This window comes from Planococcus citri, chromosome 2 (genome assembly GCF_950023065.1).
Source record: "Planococcus citri chromosome 2, ihPlaCitr1.1, whole genome shotgun sequence".
Lineage (NCBI taxonomy): Eukaryota > Metazoa > Arthropoda > Insecta > Hemiptera > Pseudococcidae > Planococcus > Planococcus citri.
The window spans coordinates 27,191,268-27,211,354 of NC_088678.1; the positions used below are offsets into that span (position 1 = coordinate 27,191,268).

At 34.1% G+C, this 20,087-nt stretch overlaps 2 protein-coding genes across 2 annotated transcripts; both read right to left on the reverse strand.

Moving 5' to 3' along the window:
• Positions 1-31: 31 nt before the first annotated feature.
• On the reverse strand, positions 32-7,146 carry LOC135835279 (probable cytochrome P450 6a13). The gene is made up of 6 exons (XM_065349462.1): positions 6,681-7,146; positions 6,341-6,611; positions 1,583-1,872; positions 897-1,118; positions 563-808; positions 32-477 (listed from the first exon to the last, which is right to left on the reverse strand). The coding sequence occupies exons 1-6, from the start codon at positions 7,051-7,053 to the stop codon at positions 299-301; spliced, it is 1,581 nt and encodes a 526-aa protein (XP_065205534.1). The 5' UTR covers positions 7,054-7,146; the 3' UTR covers positions 32-298.
• A 656-nt stretch (positions 7,147-7,802) lies between these two features.
• On the reverse strand, positions 7,803-13,636 carry LOC135835283 (farnesyl pyrophosphate synthase-like). Its single transcript, XM_065349465.1, has 8 exons — positions 13,318-13,636; positions 12,851-12,995; positions 12,250-12,390; positions 11,947-12,147; positions 11,666-11,827; positions 10,747-10,824; positions 10,517-10,648; positions 7,803-10,418 (listed from the first exon to the last, which is right to left on the reverse strand). Exons 1-8 carry the CDS (start codon positions 13,446-13,448, stop codon positions 10,203-10,205), a joined length of 1,206 nt encoding a protein of 401 aa, XP_065205537.1. The 5' UTR covers positions 13,449-13,636; the 3' UTR covers positions 7,803-10,202.
• Between the last annotated feature and the right edge of the window lie 6,451 nt (positions 13,637-20,087).

Below are 20,087 nucleotides of genomic sequence, written 5' to 3' on the forward strand. Positions count from 1 at the left end.
AATGATGTATGCAAATTACGTAGGTACTTAGTTGTCTACAATAAACAAATATATTTTTTTTTTCAGTGTAAAAATGTGGATTACATAAAACTCGAAGCATCGTTTAACAATTTCATTGAACTTTGTCGGTAAATATTTGAACGAGTAATTAAAATTATCAACTGATCAAATGAGTTTCTTTATTCGTGTAAAGATTTTTTCTGCTCCTTGATTTTCCCAAATTGACAAAACCACCATTCCAATAAGTTCAACAATATTTCTTCCTTTGATATTTTCACTCTTAATTTTCCATAGTGATTTAAACACATGCTGAAGTAATCTTCTCTCGTACGAGTAAAATTTCATTACTGGGAGACAACAATCCGAAATTTTTTTCAAATTTCAGAGGAAATTTCATTCGTGGTGAAATTCGATAGGAGAAATTCTTCAGTGCGTAAATCAGGCCTGTTTTCACTGTTAGTTTACTAAAACGTGAACCTGAAACATACAATAATTTTTGATCACCATTGTGATTTTTACACGAAAAAATCTAACTCGATTATTTTCTATTGACATGACCTACCTATGCAGTATCTAGGCCCATCTCCAAATGGTAAATACGTAAACGACTTTTCTTCTTCGACACCACTGAAACGCTCTGGACGAAATTCTTGCGGATTGTCGAAGTATTTCTCATCCATATGTAATCCATTTATCGAAATTATGATTTGAGTGCCTGTTGGTATTATCACCTTTGACCCTGGTACTTGATAATTTTGTACAGCTGTTCTGAATAGCAAAGCGAGCGGAGGGTATTTTCGAAGTGCTTCTACGCATTTATCGATTGTTTTTTTTTGTAAAACATCAAATAAATAAGTTTTGTATGTACTTGTAAATTCGTAGAAAATTCCACAAACCTGCGATCACCATATCTGTGTAGGTCATTTGTTTCAAAACGTCGTAATTGAGTTCATCGTTGTTCGAAGAAAGGACTTGGTGAATTTCATGTCGAACTTTATCTTGGATGTGTTTATTTTGAGCTAATTCCAATAATACGTAGGTGAGGTTTGTTGAAGACGTCTCGAATCCAGCGAGGAAAAAGAGCAGTGCTTGAGCAGCCATGACTTCGTTTGTGATTTCTGTTTTTAATCAGATTTCGAAGGTGTGAGATTAGTTTAAGTGTTGATTATGTGGACCAAGACAGTGAGGGACGGAGCTCAGTTCAGGTGGTTGAATCAGCCATTGGCTTGGATTTGGGAGAAAATACTCTCAAATACTTATTACGCTTCTGCAGTGTTTTGGAGGATGGAAAAATTCAACTTATGAATTAAAATTAAAAAAAAAAAAATTAAAAGGTTACTTGATCTACAACTTTTTAACATTCAATTAAGCATCCTTAATCAAATTCGCTTATGAATCGATCGTTGAAAGCTTTCACCTTATTTTCTATGTCATGAATCAATTGCTGGCATGAGAGACTCCAGTGGAGATACTCGGCTGGCAATATCCTACCATAAATGTATAGTTTCCCAAAACTGAAGACAGGGCCAGGGGCATTTCACCTTCCTATTTTACCTTCGAATACCCTTTCAAATATTCTTACTTGTATCGTTTTTGTCTTCAGCGTGAGATCCAACTTGCTTGAGGAATTTTTTCAAATCTTCTTCGTCTTCTTTAGAAACGTTTAAAATACACGTATCATCATGTTTCAACGCAATCAACAAATCTAGCAAGTCGTTTCGTACAATATCATTTCTTTCTCGGTAGTTGACAGTATTGTAAATTATATCTCTGAAGAAATTCTGAGTTTTTCTATCCATCAAGGTGATTTCTAGCAATTTAATCAGGCTTTTGGGTATTTTCACCTTTAACATGCGTATAAGCGATTTAAATCTGGAAAAAAAAGTTTTTCATTCGTACATTTTTAGCCAAATTTTTGTCAAAAATAATGACTATTGCAGTAGGCCCGGAAGATATTATATTTATGCGAGTAGGTTTCAACTTAACATTTTATGACTTGGAACCTGTTCTAATTGATCAAATAACGTCAACTTGCGGAATAGGGTTTTTTCGAAAATCATATTTGATCTCTGGAGTGGGGTGGTAGTCGAGGGGCCCGCATAAGGATCACTTGCACCCCCTGCCGATCCTCTGGGACTACTTTTTTCTTGAAGGGGGAGTCCTACGGAACATTTCTAGGCCTTGTCCTAAAAAAAAAGTGATCCTACTTACAAAATGGCGGCCCTTTTGATTGACAGGTCAGCCAAAATCGCAGATTTTGCGTTCCAACATAAGACTAGCATAAAAATGTTTAAACCGTACAAAGATAGATAGAAAGATCAGGCGAAAAATCATCACTTGTAAAAAATTTCAAGTGCTAAAGTGCCTTCTTCGATTTTTGGTGAATTTTTAAAAATCAAATTTTGGCCAAAAAAATCAAAATTTTACCAAATTGACCTGGAAAACTGAAATTTGGGATATACCCTATTTGCGACCCGCCAAATCGATTAGAAACTGTTTCAAACCGTTTTGAGCAGTTCTGGAGCCTCCAGCATATTTTTGAAACTCGAAATTCCCACAAAATTTCATCAAGATGGAGTTGGAAAGCCGAAATTTATTCTGCAAAATAATTTCAATACGCTGCGAAGTTGACTGCAGGTCGATTTCAAGTCGTTTTGGAGCCTCCAGCGATTTTTTGAAAATTGGTGGAGCCTCCAGTAGATTTTTAAAACTCAAAATTCTCACATAATTTCATCAAATGGAGTTGGAAAGCCGAAATTAATTCTGCAAACTAATTTCAATATGTACTCTATGAAGTCAACTGCAGGTGAATTTCAAGTCGTTTTGAAGCCTCCAGCGATTTCTTAAAAATTACCAGAGCCTCCAGTAGATTTTTGAAACTTGAAATTTCCCCAAAATTTCACCAAATGGGATTGGCAATTCTAAATTTTTTCTGCAAACTAATTCGAATACAATGAAGTCGACTGCATGGTGGTTTCAAGTGGTTTTGAAGGTTCCAGCTACTTTTTGGTAGGTACTTTCAATTCTGCTAAAAACGCCATGAACGTTTTCAAAAAGTCACTGGAGGCTCCAAAATTACTTGAACCCACATGAAGTCGTTTTCAGAGGGTGTTAAAATGGGAGTGCATAGTTAATTTCAGCTTTCCATCTCCATTTTGAGGAAAGGGTACCCCCCGATAAGATAGGCAAAATGCCCTTAACCTCAGATTTCGATGAAACTCACAGGGTATGTTTAGTACCCCCAAAAAATAATTTTGGGCCCATAGCCCGCTCCCCACCCCACCCCCCTCAGCCAGGGGGGTCAAAAAAACGCTTTTTTCAGGGGAAAAATTCTGTATCAGCGCGTAATTAAGATAAATTGATTCTGTAAACGAATATAGTTAGAGGATACATGGGCGTACCTCCCTGAATTTTTTCAGAATTTTTCATCACACGGGGAGAGAAGGGGGGACAAAAGAAAACTTTAAATCGACATTACTCCGTAACGAAAAAACATACCAAAACGATTTTTTCGTCAAATATGTATCTTTAGGTCTACTTTCTATAGAAGTCATCACCCGGCCATTTGGAGTGGTGGGTCAAGCTCAAAAGCTCAAAAAACTCTCAAAAAACCACGTTTTTTGCGTTTTTCTCCAAAAATATGGACAAATGGCGGAAATCTAAGAGAACCAAGTTGTTCAGCGTGAAATTTTACCTCAGAATTGTGTAATTGAAAATTCATTTACACCGCATGATCGTAAAACTACATGCGCAGAAGTATTTTGTGCTTACATCAAGATAGCTGAAAGGGTATTCCTGGGTAAAATAGGTGAAATGTCCCTGTCCTCGGATTTCTGAAATTTTGATGAAACATAGTTGGGTACCATTAAAAAAAATGTCGGAGGCAAAAAATCCCCCCCCCAACCTCCCCTTGCTCATAATAGCGAAAAAAGCATGGATTTTTTCTCCCCGAAAAAGGCCCTTTTTTCACTATTAGGAGCAAGGGGAGGTTGGGGGGGGGATTTTTTGCCTCCGACATTTTTTTTAATGGTACCCAACTATGTTTCATCAAAATTTCAGAAATCCGAGGACAGGGACATTTCACCTATTTTACCCAGGAATACCCTTTCAGCTATCTTGATGTAAGCACAAAATACTTCTGCGCATGTAGTTTTACGATCATGCGGTGTAAATGAATTTTCAATTACACAATTCTGAGGTAAAATTTCACGCTGAACAACTTGGTTCTCTTAGATTTCCGCCATTTGTCCATATTTTTGGAGAAAAACGCAAAAAACGTGGTTTTTTGAGAGTTTTTTGAGCTTTTGAGCTTGACCCACCACTCCAAATGGCCGGGTGATGACTTCTATAGAAAGTAGACCTAAAGATACATATTTGACGAAAAAATCGTTTTGGTATGTTTTTTCGTTACGGAGTAATGTCGATTTAAAGTTTTCTTTTGTCCCCCCTTCTCTCCCCGTGTGATGAAAAATTCTGAAAAAATTCAGGGAGGTACGCCCATGTATCCTCTAACTATATTCGTTTACAGAATCAATTTATCTTAATTACGCGCTGATACAGAATTTTTCCCCTGAAAAACGCGTTTTTTGACCCCCCTGGCTGAGGGGGGTGGGGTGGGGAGCGGGCTATGGGCCCAAAATTATTTTTTGGGGGTACTAAACATACCCTGTGAGTTTCATCGAAATCTGAGGTTAAGGGCATTTTGCCTATCTTATCGGGGGGGGTACCCTTTTGCGGAAATTTCAAGTTTCAAAAATTTACTGGAGGCTCCAATAATTTTCAAAAAATCGCTGGAGGCTCCAAAACGACTTGAAATTGGCCTGCAGTCGACTCCATAGCGTATTGAAATTAGTTTGCAGAATTAATTTCGGTTTTCCAACTCCATTTTAATGAAATTTTGTGAGAATTTTGAGTTTCAAAAATCTGCTGGAGGCTCCAGAACTGCTCAAAACGGTTTGAAACAGTTTCCAATCGATTTGGCGGGTCGCAAATAGGGTATATCCCAAATTTCAGCTTTCTAAGTCAATTTGGTAAACTTTTGATTTTTTTCTTACATTTTGGCCGAAATTTGATTTTTGAAAATTCCCCAAAAATCGAAAAAGGCATTTTAGCACTTAAAATTTTGACAGGTGATGAATTTTTGCCTGCTCTTTCTATCTACCTTTGTACGGTTTAAAAATTTTTATGCTAGTCCTATGTTAGAACGCAAAATCTGAGAGTTCGGCTGACCTGTCAATCAAAATTGCCGCCATTTTGTCAGTAGTGCCACTTTTTTTTTGAGGACAAGGGCTAGAAATGTTCTTTAGGACTCTCCTTTTAAGAAATCAGTTGTTCCAGAGTATCGCGGGGGGGGGGGGGGTGTAATAGATCTTTAAGCGGACTCTCCGACTATGGGTGAGTGTTTAAAATTACAGAAAAGTCATTTTTTTGGAGGGGCATATTTTGGCTTTCAATGGATGAAAAGGATCCAAAATCATACCATTGGTCATTAATATCCAAATTTCATCTTCCTAGGTCATCTCCTACCCATTTAAGATGAAAAAAATCTTATTTTACCCCTCCTATTCTATCCCTAGAATTGACCTAGAAGACCCAAATTTTCATCAGACGATGGGAAAGTGTCACTTGAATGTTATTTGCAGGTTTAAGCCTTCCAACCCCATTTGATCTATTCCATGGTCAAAAAAGTGAATTTTTGGACTATTTTATGTATTTTTCAACTTTTAGGAATGCCTGCAGCCTCTCCAAATCAACCTATAGAGGGTCCAACATTTTTACAATACAATGAAAGGATGTACCTGATGTGCCTTTTGTAGGTTTCAACCGTCTGACCCAATTTGACCCCTCTCCAGGGTCAATAAAAATGCATTTTCAGGCTATTTTACCAATTTTATGTGTTACATGACCTTTTGGGCAGCCTGTAGTTTCTCCAAAGTGACCTGGGTCGTCCAGGTTGCTACCATTTTTTTCTCTTTTCAAATTATATTGGTTGGTAATTCTTATAATTTTCCATTCGAACTTTTGAAAGGACTTTGTAACAATTTTGAGTAATTTTCACGTTGTTTTATTGATTTTTACATCGTTATCGACTTTTTGAAAGAAAATTGTGTTGGTAGAGTTCTTATCAAGTTTTTTTTTAGATAATCGGTACGTATTTTCACGTAAGTGCTGCTTTGTCTGTCTTGTTAATGTACTTAACAGCTGTCCAAACGGTTCATATGTTCATAAAGTGCATAAAAATATCAAAACTTGTTTTTTTTTTCGATATTTCTTTCTTGGAATATTGCTACTTATGTGTAGTTATATGACTTTTAAATACACTTCGAATTTGGAGTCTTACCTGAATCGAAATATTTTTTTGCCCACTATTCTAAATTCGGAATTAGGATTATCCAACGACTTGGAATCCAATCCAAACACACAGCTTCCTATCACGTCACACGTGTATCTTGAAAATAGATCTTTCGCCTCTAAAGATTCATCGTACGTTTTCTCATTAATGACTTCGTTCAGTTTCTCACCGCAGGTTCTCACCAGAGAAAACATGAATTTCATTTTTGAAGTTGTAAAAATACTGGTGAGGTTTCTTCTCAAATTTTTCCAGTCGTCGCCTAAAATTGAAAGTTTCATGCACCTAATGAATACTGATCTTTCTGATAAGATATAGATTGAAATTTTACCTTTCATGAAGAAAAGATGATTACTCATTGGTTCAATTTCTGGATCTACGTCGAAACCGCGATCGCAAAAGTACCCGAAATCCCTGACCAAAATATTCCTAATGAGGTCCGGATCTCTGATCATTATCACAGGTTGTGTTCCAATGAAAATTCCACCCAATTTATGGGGGTCTAGTTGTCTATACATGTCAGCATACCATTCAGCTATAGATGTTCGTAATAACACGACGTCTTTTATATTACCGAGAACCAGAGTTGGCTTTATGTAAGGTATTCCGAGTTTTTCAAAATACAAGTGAGCTTTTTTCACGCACCAGTATAAATATAACGATATCGATACGATTATTAAAATTATAAAATTATAGAGCACCATTTTTGATTTAGTTTTGATTGTACGAACTTTATAAATAAACTATTCGTCGTTTTCAACGGAAGGTTGCGAACGTCTTTAATAAAATCACATCTTGTTAAAAAAACAAGTTGCTGAGTTGTTTATCGTCTTAATAGTTAACGACCGTGGAATTTATTCTATTTCATGCAAAAAAAAATATATATCCAATGAATAACGTAGGTACTTTTCATTATTTTTAAATCTTGACTTTGAAAATGAAATACCTGATGTTGGGGCTAGGAATCTATGTACTTGAAATCCAGCTCCCTGGAGGACATATTATCATCCATACCATAGAGGCTTAGAGCCAAATTTTGAGCTTCAAAGATGATTTTTCAATATTTGCCCGATTTTTGAAAATGAAAGTAATGACCCTTGATTAAATTTTTTTTCTACGTGAAGGAGTAAACCTGATTGTGAGATAAAACTATATGTCAAGTTGAAATTTGATTATGCCTTCCGCTCTCCTAAAGTCAATTATGATCATTTTCAAGACCGCTTGAAATCATTAACAAAAATTGACTGGTCTCTCGAGATTCAATTTTGCAAAATTGCTGAAATTGAAAGACTGACTCAGTCAGCTCATAATTTGATTCTGAAGTGTGGATGACATCCTCTTTCAATGAGTCAAATTTCAGCTCGATTGGAGTTCAAAGGGGAAAGTAAAATTCAACTTTGAGTGATAGGGCTTCTGGACGAGGTCGACAGTGAAGTCAAACTAATGATTTGCGTTTTTTTAATTTTTTGAATTTATTTTTATTTTGTATGGAAAAATATAAATCAAACACCTTTCATCAAACTACATATTTAATCAATAAAAATGATGGAAAAGAGTGCAGTGAGTATGTCAAAAAACAAAAAATTTAAACTTCACATTTGAATAAAAAAATTCAAAAGCAAACAATTAGAAATAAGCAAAAACCCTCTGGTAAACATCAGCTGATGGCATGACTCAGTTGAATTTTTGTTGAAGCAACGTGCCATGTTTTTGTTTTCGTTTTGTTTCGATGTACCTATCTACCTATTAGGTATTTGAAATAGTATTTTAGTTGTGATTTAAGTTTTTCAGTATTTTTCTTAACATTGAGAATTTTCATAGAAAATTATCATCTTTTTAATACTCGCGTTGTTAAACTGGTTATCAAATATGCTCAGTTGGAAAACAGCGGGAGATGTTGATTCATCGACGGCGAACAAGCCTCGCTAATATGTAACTACATAACTATGTATTTATTTATTTCGTTATGTCAAAAAATTATCTCTACGTAATTTAAAATTTTCTTTTTGTGCTCCAAGTAGACGAAAATGTGAATTTTCTAAAAATTTAAAAATACTTGCTGAAGTTGGTCGTCTTTGACTTTTTTTGGGGGGAGAGGGAATTGGAGAAGGGAGACCGCAGGAAAACTTTTGGATCCCTGGCTTGAACTATCACTTTTGACTTTTCTACCAAGATTTCATTCCTCTTCAAAGTATCGTATTCTCATCAGCTTACCTATGCTTTACTAACTGACCCAAGTAACATTTTCGTATTATGTATTACCTTTCTATTATTCTCAACAATTTTGTCTTTCACTTTTTTTTTTGGGTTCTCCAATCCGCACCAGGTGGTGGGGGTATTTTATTCAATTTAATATTTACAGCTTACACATCTATCGTTAAAACTAGTTTACAATCTTGACTCTAGATGTCTATAAGCTTATGTAAAGGAGGAGTCGCGATAAGGCCATTTTTTGGGCCCAGACACTTATCGACTCAACCACTCCTAAAATGTTGTAATGAATGTCCCAAATACGAATCCGTGGTTAGTTGACTCAAAATGGCCATTTTTTGGGCTCCAAGGGTTCCCAAAGTTGTGAATGAAAAAAGAATTTTAGGAACCACTGAGTATTATTTTCAAAAACTTTTTTATCGTAAAATATCTGTTTGAACCCGATAAACGTTTTGCGTCGGGGCAGAAATGAGAAATAGGGGGGGGGTTAATTTTTGGAAAATTTTGGAATCACCATTTTGAACGTAGAACGTACCCCTTTGATTGCCATGTTTGTTAACTAATAGCACCTACATAACATTTTTAGGTGTTGTTGGAAAGCTTGAAAATTTTAAAATTTAGATTTTAGAATTTCAATTTTCCAAGTTTAGAATTTCAGAGTTTTATGGTGAATTGGTATGAAAGTTTTTGAAAAAGAAAGATTAATTGTGTAGTCAGTGTGACTGTGGTATTACCTATTTTTATTGAACTTCACCTCATTTTCTTTTGTTTGACGCACCGGTGCTGTAATCCGTAAATGGGGGCAAATCCAGTAACTCAAGTTGTCATTAGTTCAGAGATCAATTGTACACGTAAGTTGACCTAGATTCTTCATAAATTAAGTACTTAGTGTACTTTTGAAAATGCTACAACAATATTCTATGTCTATGTTGCACTTGCTTCCTTGTTACACCTAGTGATAGGAAACTGGCAGTGTTGTCAACTTCAGGGATTAATCCCTAGATTGTGAGATTTTTCAACAGTTTGGAAAACTCGAAGATTTTTTTCAGGGATTTCATGATTTTTTGGGGATTTTTCGTGGTATTATCTAAGAGAAGTTGAGCTATCGTTTCACTAAGAGTTCGAGAAGACGAGGCATTTGTATGATTCTTATTATCTCATATTCAAAAAAAAATTCTCTTCGTTTGTTGCCGAATTTTTGGTCATTATTCAACCTGTATTGAAGCGATTTTCCTAAGCAAAATCTCTGATAGGAAGAGGATGACCAGATATTTTCACCTCTCACGTATTTATAGACGTTACTTACAGATCACTTGGCCAAGTGATGAATTTTAAAGCAATTTTTCTGGTCGTGATTAAATTCTTGAAAAAATTTTTAATAATAAATTGAGAGATTGGACTCCGAAGTATTGATTTATCATTTTAAAAATATGGCATTTTTATTCGTTTATGAGAAAAATTGAATCAAAATTCACCACTTAACCAAGTGATCCCTAAGTAACGTCTATGAATATGGTCCTATAAGGCTTTACAATGCATAAATTTTTTTTAGGGATTTTTAGTAAAAGCTGGGATTTTTTCACCGAAACTAAGGATTTTTGGAAATTTGGGTTGGCAGCACTGGAAATTGATGTCTTTGAATTCATTTTACGTAGATATCAGAGTACCAATTTTCTGCTTGGTATAACATATCTGATAAAGGTTTTCTCATGCTGACGTCTTCGATTTTGTTTATAAAATTTGAAATATCACGTGACATTGTTTCCATGTATTTGAAATATTTTCCTTTCAAATCCAGTTGCTGGTATACTTCAACCACAGCTTTTATACGGTCTGGATCGTTTTTACCGTAACAGTCCTAAGGAAAAAATGATTTAATCGATTAATTGAAAAATTACCCACTTGACTAATTGTGAATGAAAGAAATGCATATTTAAATGCAAAATAATAACTTACATGCAGGATTTCTTTTTGATCTGAATTGCAATGTTCGAGTGCTGTCAGCACAAACCAACTCATTTTGCCATATTTAATGTCTTCATAGAGTACTTTACCGCTGGTTTTATCGAATATATCATTGTAATCATTCTAAAGGAAATACCATTGACGGCATCATGTTCATACAAAATTATAATCGCGGTCATTTACATATTTAAATGGGTAGGTACCTATTTAATGAGACTCACTTGAACTAACGAAATAATACCAAATGCTGAAAATATTTTTTCCAAATCTTCCGCAACGTGATCGTACTTTACACCTGCCTGTTGAGGGTTTTTTTTATTATTAAGACGCAATGAATAATTATTTTTAAATTAATTACCTGCAATGTAACGCATACCTAATTGTAAATTTAATCATTAAGATAGGTAGCTTTTTTTGCAGGATAACTATAGTTCTCGATTAGAAACAAAATATTGATTCCTCAAGATTGTTTAAATTGCATGTAGATTGAATATTGTGATCACAATAGGTTGAAAATTTCTGAAGGAGCACAAAAAAATGACCCCTTGAATTTTAGTTAAATTTCAAAACTATTGGTGTAGTGATTGATTGAATCTCTTGCCAAAGTTTAGCCCATTTTTATAGGTTATTATGGCACTTTTTTCGAACAAAAACAAATATCTTAACTCAATATTTGGCATCAAAATTCTTTTAAAATGCTTAAAAAACATTTTCGTCGAAATGTTTGCATTTCTCGCGAAATTTCAACTCATTTTGATAGGTCGCATGACACCTTTTTCGAAAATCCAAAAATCATAACCCTATTTTTTTGGCTCAAAATTGTTCAAAAATGTTCAGAAAACATTTTCGTCGAAATATTTGTGTTTTTCACGAAATTTCAACTTATTTTGATAGGTCACATGACACTTCCAAAAATCATGACTCCCCTCCTCCGTTTTTGGATCAAAATTATTGTTCAAAAACGCTCAAAAAACATTTCAGTCGAAAAATTTGAGTTTCTCACCAAATTTAAACCTATCTTGATAGATCGCATGATTCTTCATCTCCCCCTCATTGTGTGCTTAAAATTCTTCAGGTAAAAATGGAGAAAATGATTCAGCGAATGGGAAAATGAGTATAGATAAATATCGTGAAACTAACCATATTCATCGCTGCTAATATTGGCATTTTAAATGCGTTACTTGCCATCAGACCAGCGCAAAGTACATCGTAGGTTTCCCACGTGCAGTATTTTTTGTTTTTTCCAAGCACATCGACAGCTTTGCATTCCAGAGCGAAAACATTTTCACCTGCCCAAAATGACTGAACAATTTTTTTTCTTTTGAGAAAAAGATGAAGCACATTGAATTACTCATTTCATCCTCCGAGTTGATCGATAAGGCATGAAATTAACTAATTATCGATTGGAAAATATACCCTACCTCGTTGAAAACTTCGAGACATGGCATATAGTAAGGTTCATTTAAAAAAAAAGTTCTTAAAATGATTTGCATAGCACTGCTCATCATCAATGCATGACCAGAAGCCTCTTCTACACCGGTTTTTCTGCACCAAGTGGGCTTCATCCTTCTTGTTTCGGATTTATCGAGTATATCGTCTATTATGATGAGGGAAGACGTTAACTGAAAATGTATCAGTGAAGTAAGTTAATTGAGGTTTGGAATTTTGAACGTTTGAAGGTTACGTAATTTGTTTCTTTAAATATAAATTTTTCTATCACATACCATTAATGGAAGGTAACCCAGGATCCAAGAACGCAAAATAAACTCATCGGTCAATTTTGATTTTGGTGTAAAGTTTTGACATACGTTTAGAAATAATTTCATTCGTTTGTATTTTCCACCAGTCAGGTTGTATTCTATAATCTGTTTAAAAAATTGACGTTGAAAAAATTACTTGCTCGTTCACACGGACTTTTACGATCTACCTAGGTTGAATTATGGTTCTTTTCTTCCGCTGCCTTGAGCGGTGAAGTTTCCTAAAAAATAGTCGTGGAATTACCTACCTACCTACCTCATTAGTAGGTTCGTGATAAATCTTCAAAGCTCGTAACAAAAATTCAAATTATGAATATTTCGAGAAAAATTCAAAATGAGCTTAACCCGGTCATTTTTTTTTTAATTTATCTACTTCAAAAATCACACACAAAAAAATGAGGGAGAAAAAGTAGTCCTCAATTATTAATGTGAGGTTCATTCTTTTTTCTTTCTCTTTATGTATTGCAGATTTTTTTTTGTAAAATCAAAGGAGGAAAATGCATATTTAAACACTCGAGTGATCCTTGTGAAAAAACCATGATTCAAAATACTTCACGTAGGTGCTTACTTCTTCATTTCTATCAGAAACAATTGACGATCCTAAACAAATACGTTTATCTGAAAGCACTTTCTTGATGATATTGTGTGCTACATTGAATTTTGATTCATCGTCTTCACATTTGTGGATGTTCTTCAATTGTTCGTTGAAAATTCTAAAATTATAAAAAATTCGCGAATTCGCAGTTTAGGTTTTCGTGACTCGTTGCTTCAGCTAGAGTGGCAACCTTGATTACAAATTAGGCTGGTACCTAGTACCTACATGTAATAAATTGTAAACATAAGAGCTCATATTTTTTTTGTATATTAGGTAAGCTAAAAAAGAAAAACTGGAATATTTTCAATGAGCAATAATGAATCACGAGTATTGGGAAGCAACCTGAGAGGTTACATTTTTAAATTCTATGTGTTTATTTAAGTACATATAATGCAGAGAAAAAAATTCAATAAAGCTAGCAGCAAACTGCACCCACTTACTTTTCTGCAACGCTTGAATTCGTAGTCAAAGGAACCACATTAATGTGTAAATTTTTTGTTTGAATGATTGACACTTCTCCAAATTTTTTAATGTTGTTTTTCAAATTCAAAAAACGTATTAGAGTAGCCATCTGAATCAAGTAGATGTAATTTTGTTCCAAAAAATTGAAAAATTAAAAACAAAAAATCCAACTACTTGGACCAGACCATGTAAAAACGAATAACTATACGAGTTTGCAGGCATATAAAAAAACTATTTACTATTTTAACGCTGCTTGCAAGTCATTGTGTGGTTTGTTATGGAAAACACGACCATTACGTGTACTCTTGAGGAATGTTACCTATTTTGTTATTTACCTAATTATAATTTATGTAAATTACAAATTAGTATAAATATTCATTCGTGACTTCAATTAGAATCATATTAAACTAAATAAGGTCGTATTTTGTAAGCGGTCTTTTAGCATAATGAGTTATTATAACACGAGGTATTCTACACTGATTCGCTATTTCCTTCCGTATTTTTATTTTGGGTGCCCCAATCCTTAAAGGAGAGAGTGAAGACAGTAAACTGGTGTAATATTTTACCTATCTTTGTCACCTCAACATGTAACAAGCCTTTTATGAGGATAAGATGCAACCCTTATAATGTACTTATAATAACTTGAATTTTAAAAAACTTTGGAACCTCTCGCGAAGTCTTCTCTGCCGATTTGAACGAAACCGCGATTTTTAAAAAAAAGAATGGTCCGAGAATGGTCTGAAACCCCATAACCAAAAATTCAGTTATCCAATTGATTTTTCGCGAAATTTTAAAAAATTCAGAATTCACCATTTTTTGCGATTTAGGTAGGTAAGTATGTTTTTTCAACGAAAAGAGCACTTATTCAGTAAAAATAATGAAAATTGGTCTAGAAACTAATATTAACGCTCTCAAACCGTATTTCATAATTTCCGGCTGTTCTGGAGCCTCCAGAGCCGTTTTTATTTTTTCTGAGTTTTAGAATTTCTTCAGAAAAAGTGGAAATCAATTTGAACAGCCAAAATTCGAGTTGTGGCTAATCCACGATCTGTTTAAAAGATTTATCCAATTTTAGCCGATTTCCTAACGCACTCCTTAAGTGCGTTTTTTTTTACCAATATTTTCCTCGTTCCATCAAACAAAGGAACCTCTTAAGGTGTCACACTCCGATTTGAACGGGACCGTGATTTTTGGAAAGAGCATAGTCTAAAACCCCCAAAACCAGATTTTCAGTTGCCCAAGTTCATTTTTCGATTTTTGGCGAATTTTTGAAAATTCAAAATTGACTGTTTTTGGCGATTTATGCTTTTTTTGGAACAGTACGTACTTGATCAATAAAAATGTTCAAAATAAGTCCCAAAACTAATATTAATTACCCAAAACCAAATTTTACCATTTCCAGCCATTCTGGAGCAATTTCAAAATACTGGAAAAATTGAAAAAATCACGCTGGAGGCTCCAGAATGGCTGGAAATGGTGAAATTTGGATTTGGGTAATTAATATTAGTTTTGGGACTTATTTTGACCATTTTTATTGATCAAGTAAGTACTTTTTTAAAAAAAGCATAAATCGCCAAAAACAGTCAATTTTGAATTTTCAAAAATTCGCCAAAAATCGAAAAACGAACTTGGGCAGCTGAAAATTTGGTTTTGGGGGTTTTAGACTATGCTTTTTCCAAAAATCGCGCTCCCGTTCAAATCGGAGTGTGACACCTCAAGAGGTTCCCTGGTATGTATCATTAAAAATATGTTGGTCAAAAAAACACACTTGAGGTGTCTGCCTTGAAATCGGCTGAAATGTGCATAAATCCTTTAAACAAGCGAGGATAATCCACAACTCAATTTTTACGCAATCAAACTGATTTGCACGTTTGTTGGAGAAATTTAAAAGTTCTGGAGAAATCAAATATCAAGCTGTATAGGCTTCAGAGTGACCAGAAATGTTGAGGTACCTATGGCTTGAAAGAGTTGATATTATTTTTAGGACTGATTTTTATTACATAAGATGTGTATTAATTTTTTTTAAGCATAGGCAAATTGTCAAAAATGGTCAATTTTGAATTTCCAAAAATTTGCAAAAAAAAAACAAATTTGGGCTCAAGTACATATGCATATTTTTCATATTTTATTCAAGAATGTTTCAATAGAATAAATTATAAGCTTACATAAAATAAATTCATCTTCCGACTAGACCTGAAAATTTCCTTGAAAATCACAAAATTCAAAATTGTCTGTAAGTAATTTTGCATGTGGTGCTCCGTGAATGGGCGGAGTGTATGCAATTTTTCCATCATGTACGTATGTTCAGTGAGGAGGTTCTTGGACTGAAGAACCGGGGTGAGCAAAGTTGAAAGAAATCGGATTCAAAAATCTATGTCGAATTTACATGAAGTAATCTTAAATGAGAAAATCGAATTTTTACATAGTTGCTGTTATGTGACAATTTACAATTTTTTTTCTCATTTTTCCCCACACGTTTTTCTTACTGGAAGTGAGCAAAATCTGTTTTTTCAAATTCCTTCTTACTCGATATGAATATTTTTGGGTATACATTTTTTTTCTGTTTTGTAGTTTTGGATGTAGGTAGTGTGGCCTCATGACAAACTCACAAGGCATTTAAGTTCGTTTTACCCGAATCATGAGAACCTCGAAAGGGTTAAAAATAGCTAATTCAAGTAAAATTTATTGAATCTTTAGTTCTGAAAAATTCATCTCCGTTGTATTTTTTCTGTTCACTTATTTCGATCATTTTTTCTAATCCTATGGTTGCGGTGATACCATCATTTTGTACAATATCTATCATTACACATTAGGTTTCGAAAAAAAAAAATGCAAATAGGTAAATGAATGCGCGAAAGAGTGTGATTCATTTTTCCCCCTCTCAATTTAGGCTTCATTTTCGGAAGATACGGAACAAAATTTGAGAAATTCATCTTGAATCGATCGTTTGTTATCAAAAATTGAAAATTTATCAATAGGTACCTACGTATTTTCATGACAATAATTTCGATTTTAAGGAATAATATTGAGGTTTTTAAAAAATTCTCAAAAATCCTACAATTGATCGGGGTCTCTTTGTGACCTATCTTAATCTACCGATTCATAGCTGATGAAATTTGTTTCGAAAATTTAGGCATGGTGATATCCTTTTTAAATAAATTTAGTCACCCTCTTGCAATCAGCAAATATAATTTAGTTGATGCTGTTGCCTGCTTCATCGGCCGTCTCTTACTCTTCCTGACGCCTTCGTGAAATAAAGAATCTTCTCGAATCAAACCAATTGACACGTTGAAGTCGTAATGGTGGCCTAGGTGTAACTTTCTCAGGCGCTAGCATCTATCATGAAATCATGAGCAGTGAGCCAGCCAGCCTCCCAAGTCCCATTCATAGCTGTACTATATGCTCTTTGGGTTCGCGATTCTAGCATCATCATCATCACGTTACGTTGTCGGTAGTAACTTCTCCATTCAAGCATTCTGGTCGACTTGATCATTGATCAAACATACTACATATTTCAATTAGAAATCGATAAAAGCGTAATTAATCGCTTCGAATCGCAGCAACGACGCGACTCGATGACGCGTTTCACTCTTGCCTTACCATTGCCACCCATCGAAAGCGTGCTGTTGAGCGACTTTAATGGATTTTCAACTGTGCATCGAGGTTTTCCTAATTAGTCGCCACAGCTGTCAATATCGCGTCAATTTTTTCTCTTCTTTTTTTTCTTTATTTTGTTTATTTTTGGTATAGGTAAAAACGTACCTAACGTACATAGGAATAAAAATAAATATAGTATATCTTTGAGACACGCTTGGTCGATTGATTTTGCTACTCGCGCGACGCTAATTAATATTCCGCTATATTTAACGCGATCATTAACTCAGGATTCTAAATCGATTACGTATCGATAACAGTGAAATTGGCTGGTTAGCGAACGCAAAAGGACATAACAACGGACCGATCACGGTCTACGGATTAAATTAGGAAGTGACCGGGTGAAACAAGTAGTCTCAAGTGGTCAAGCAACCGGTAACAGTGCAATAGTGAGTTTACTTTATCATGAGAAAAAGAAAGTTACCGTAGGGCTGAATTTTTTTTTCCTTGCTTGCTTCCATTTGATTAATCATCTCGTTATCGAATTCACTCATTAGTGCAATGATTACGATAAATGAAGATTTTTGTCGTGAAAAAGGAAACCGTTTTTACGCCGGTGATTTTCGACTTCGATGCAGGATGTTTCCGATTTTCTTTACAGAGGATTATGATAACGGAGGTAGAATTTGATTTTAAGAAATATCTTGTGATAAAGTGATCTTGTGATCTCTTGGATCAATATATTTTATTAAGCTGAACTAACTATTCTTTAGCACCCACAATTTTTCATTCTCTTGTATTTTTCCTTGCTCTTTCACCCCCTTATTTTCAGCCAAAATCCTTTTTTGAATGTCGACTTATTTTCGTGATCAATTATTATTGTTCGTATTGAATTAGATTAGACTATCAAAAGGATCGGCGCTCTTTATCCGGAGTCGGTTTAAAAAAGAATTCAAGGGAAGTGTGAATAATCAAAAACACTCAAAGAAGGTCGATTTTTCTCTCATTTTCTTTTTCTGGAGACAAAAGTAAAAATCGGAAGGGAAATTTCAGTGGGAGAAAGGAAGATAGAAAAATTTGGAAAATGCTGAACTGTAATTGAATTCTTTTCTCCTCAAAATAGTTACAATTGGCAATTTTCTCCGTCCCGAAGTACTAAATATTTTCTTCTACGGAAGAAATTAAAATCAAAAGAACTCATTAGTGATCGAAGTTTCCCAACTCGAGTTGCAATTTTTTCATTTTCCACTTTCAAAAACGAAAATTTCTCCAACTCTATATTCCAACGATATAAACAAAAACATCTAGTCCTAGGATGATACTTCATTATGATTTATTTGAAGAAAAAAAACAACTTGATTACAGGCAAGATTACTTTCAGTCTTTGTGAATAGATTTAAAGATTACAAATTTTGAACGATCAGTATTCTCAAGTTCTATTTTACCAATTTTAATAAAGAAAGAGAAAAAAAGTCTGACAAAAAAGTGAAAAAGTAGTGAATTTATTTAAAATAGGTAGTGAAAAAATTCGTTTACCTATTTGTATTGTTTTTTTTTTTATAATTTTGATTCAAATTAAAAAATACTTATAACTTTATACACAAATTTTCTTCCGATTTCGATTTTTTTAAAAAGTTTTCCTGTGAAAAATTTAACATTGGTTAATTTTTGTATGTTGAGGAGGAGGGAGTGGGGTCAAGTGGAGATCTCTCTGGAAACTTGGTTGAAAAAATGGACAAATTTTATGAAACTTTGTGCAGTTTTGACAAATTATCATTATTTATTAAATTTTGAGGATTTCCGATTAATTCTTGGCATTTTTCAATAATCTAAGCAGTGTGTGCAAAATTTAACCAAAATAAGACGTTTTTTGATGGTCCATCAATATTTGATATTTTTAAGCGATTTTCATAATCAATTTTACAATTTTTATGATATGTACTTTATTTGTGAATATTCATTTCTGGTTCTTCATTAAACATCGAGATCGTCAGAATTTTTACTTTGGCCTTTGGCCATTATTATTTCAAAATTTTATAACCAACTAATCCACCTTAATTTTTCTTTGTTTCAGGTGTGTACAAATTTCCTTCCAAAAATGAACTCGCGTATGAGAATAAGTGAGTAATTTTATAATCCTTATGAGAGAAGTTACGTAAGTCACTTCTACTCCTGTGACCTTTCATTTTCAATGGCAAATCAAAAAAAAAAAATCTAAAATCACGGAATTTGAAAATTAGCTGAAATAATTTTCCATCAGGTTTGAATTGAGGTGATCTTATTTTTCGAATACGAATTTGGAAACAATAGATCGAATTTTTGAGTTCACAAACGGTTTTGATTTTGAATGAATTTTTGAAAAATCAAACTTGGGTTAAAAATGGAGGGAAAAATCAAAATTTTACCAAATACACCAAGAAAGCTGAAATTTGGTGTGTGCCTTGTTTTCGACCCTCCAAATCGATTGGAAACGGTTTCGAACCATTTTGAGTGGTAGTTCCGGAGCACCCTAGCAGATTTTTGAAGATTGAAATTTCCACAACATTTTAACCAATTGAGTTGTTGAATGAAATTTACCTAGTATGTAGTTAGTACTCCATTTTTAATTATTTTGAGTCGTTTGGAGGTGACGTAAAAATTTTTAAACCGTACAAAGGTAGATCGAAAGAGCAGGCAAAAATTCATCGCCTGTCAAAATTTCAAGTGCGAAAGTACCTACCTTTTTCGATTTTTGGTGAATTTTCAAAAATAAAATTTTGGCCAAAATGTGAGAAAAAATCAAAATTTTACCAAATTGACCTAAAAAGCTGAAATTTTAGATAGCAGTTCTGGAGCCTCCAGCAGATTTTTGAAACTCTGAATTCCCACAACATTTCATCAAATGGAGTTGGAATGCCGAAATTAATTCTGCAAACTAACTTCAATACGCTATGAAGACGACTGCAGGTGAATTTTAAGTCGTTTTGGAGCCTCCAACGATTCTTTCAAAATTACTGGAGCCTCCAGTAGATTTTTGAAATTTGAAATTTCCCCAAAATTTCATCAAATGGAGATGGAAAGCTGAAATTAACTATGCACTCCTATTTTAACACCATCTGAAGACGACTTCATGTGTGTTCAAGTAATTTTGGAGCCTCCAGTGACTTTTTGAAAG

Bases quoted from the DNA above. Each gene is read 5' to 3' on its own strand.
- LOC135835283 (XM_065349465.1), bottom strand. From the start codon at position 13,448: ATGGCTACTCTAATACGTTTTTTGAATTTGAAAAACAACATTAAAAAA. The intron at 12,996-13,317 runs GTAAGTGGGTGC...TTATAATTTTAG, and splicing joins AATTCAAGCGTTGCAGAAAA to AATTTTCAACGAACAATTGA. The intron at 10,419-10,516 runs GTAAGTTATTAT...TTTTTTCCTTAG, and splicing joins ATCAAAAAGAAATCCTGCAT to GACTGTTACGGTAAAAACGA.
- LOC135835279 (XM_065349462.1), bottom strand. From the start codon at position 7,053: ATGGTGCTCTATAATTTTATAATTTTAATAATCGTATCGATATCGTTA. The intron at 1,119-1,582 runs GTAAGAATATTT...GATTAAAAACAG, and splicing joins TGAAGACAAAAACGATACAA to AAATCACAAACGAAGTCATG. The intron at 478-562 runs GTAGGTCATGTC...TGTATGTTTCAG, and splicing joins TGGGCCTAGATACTGCATAG to GTTCACGTTTTAGTAAACTA.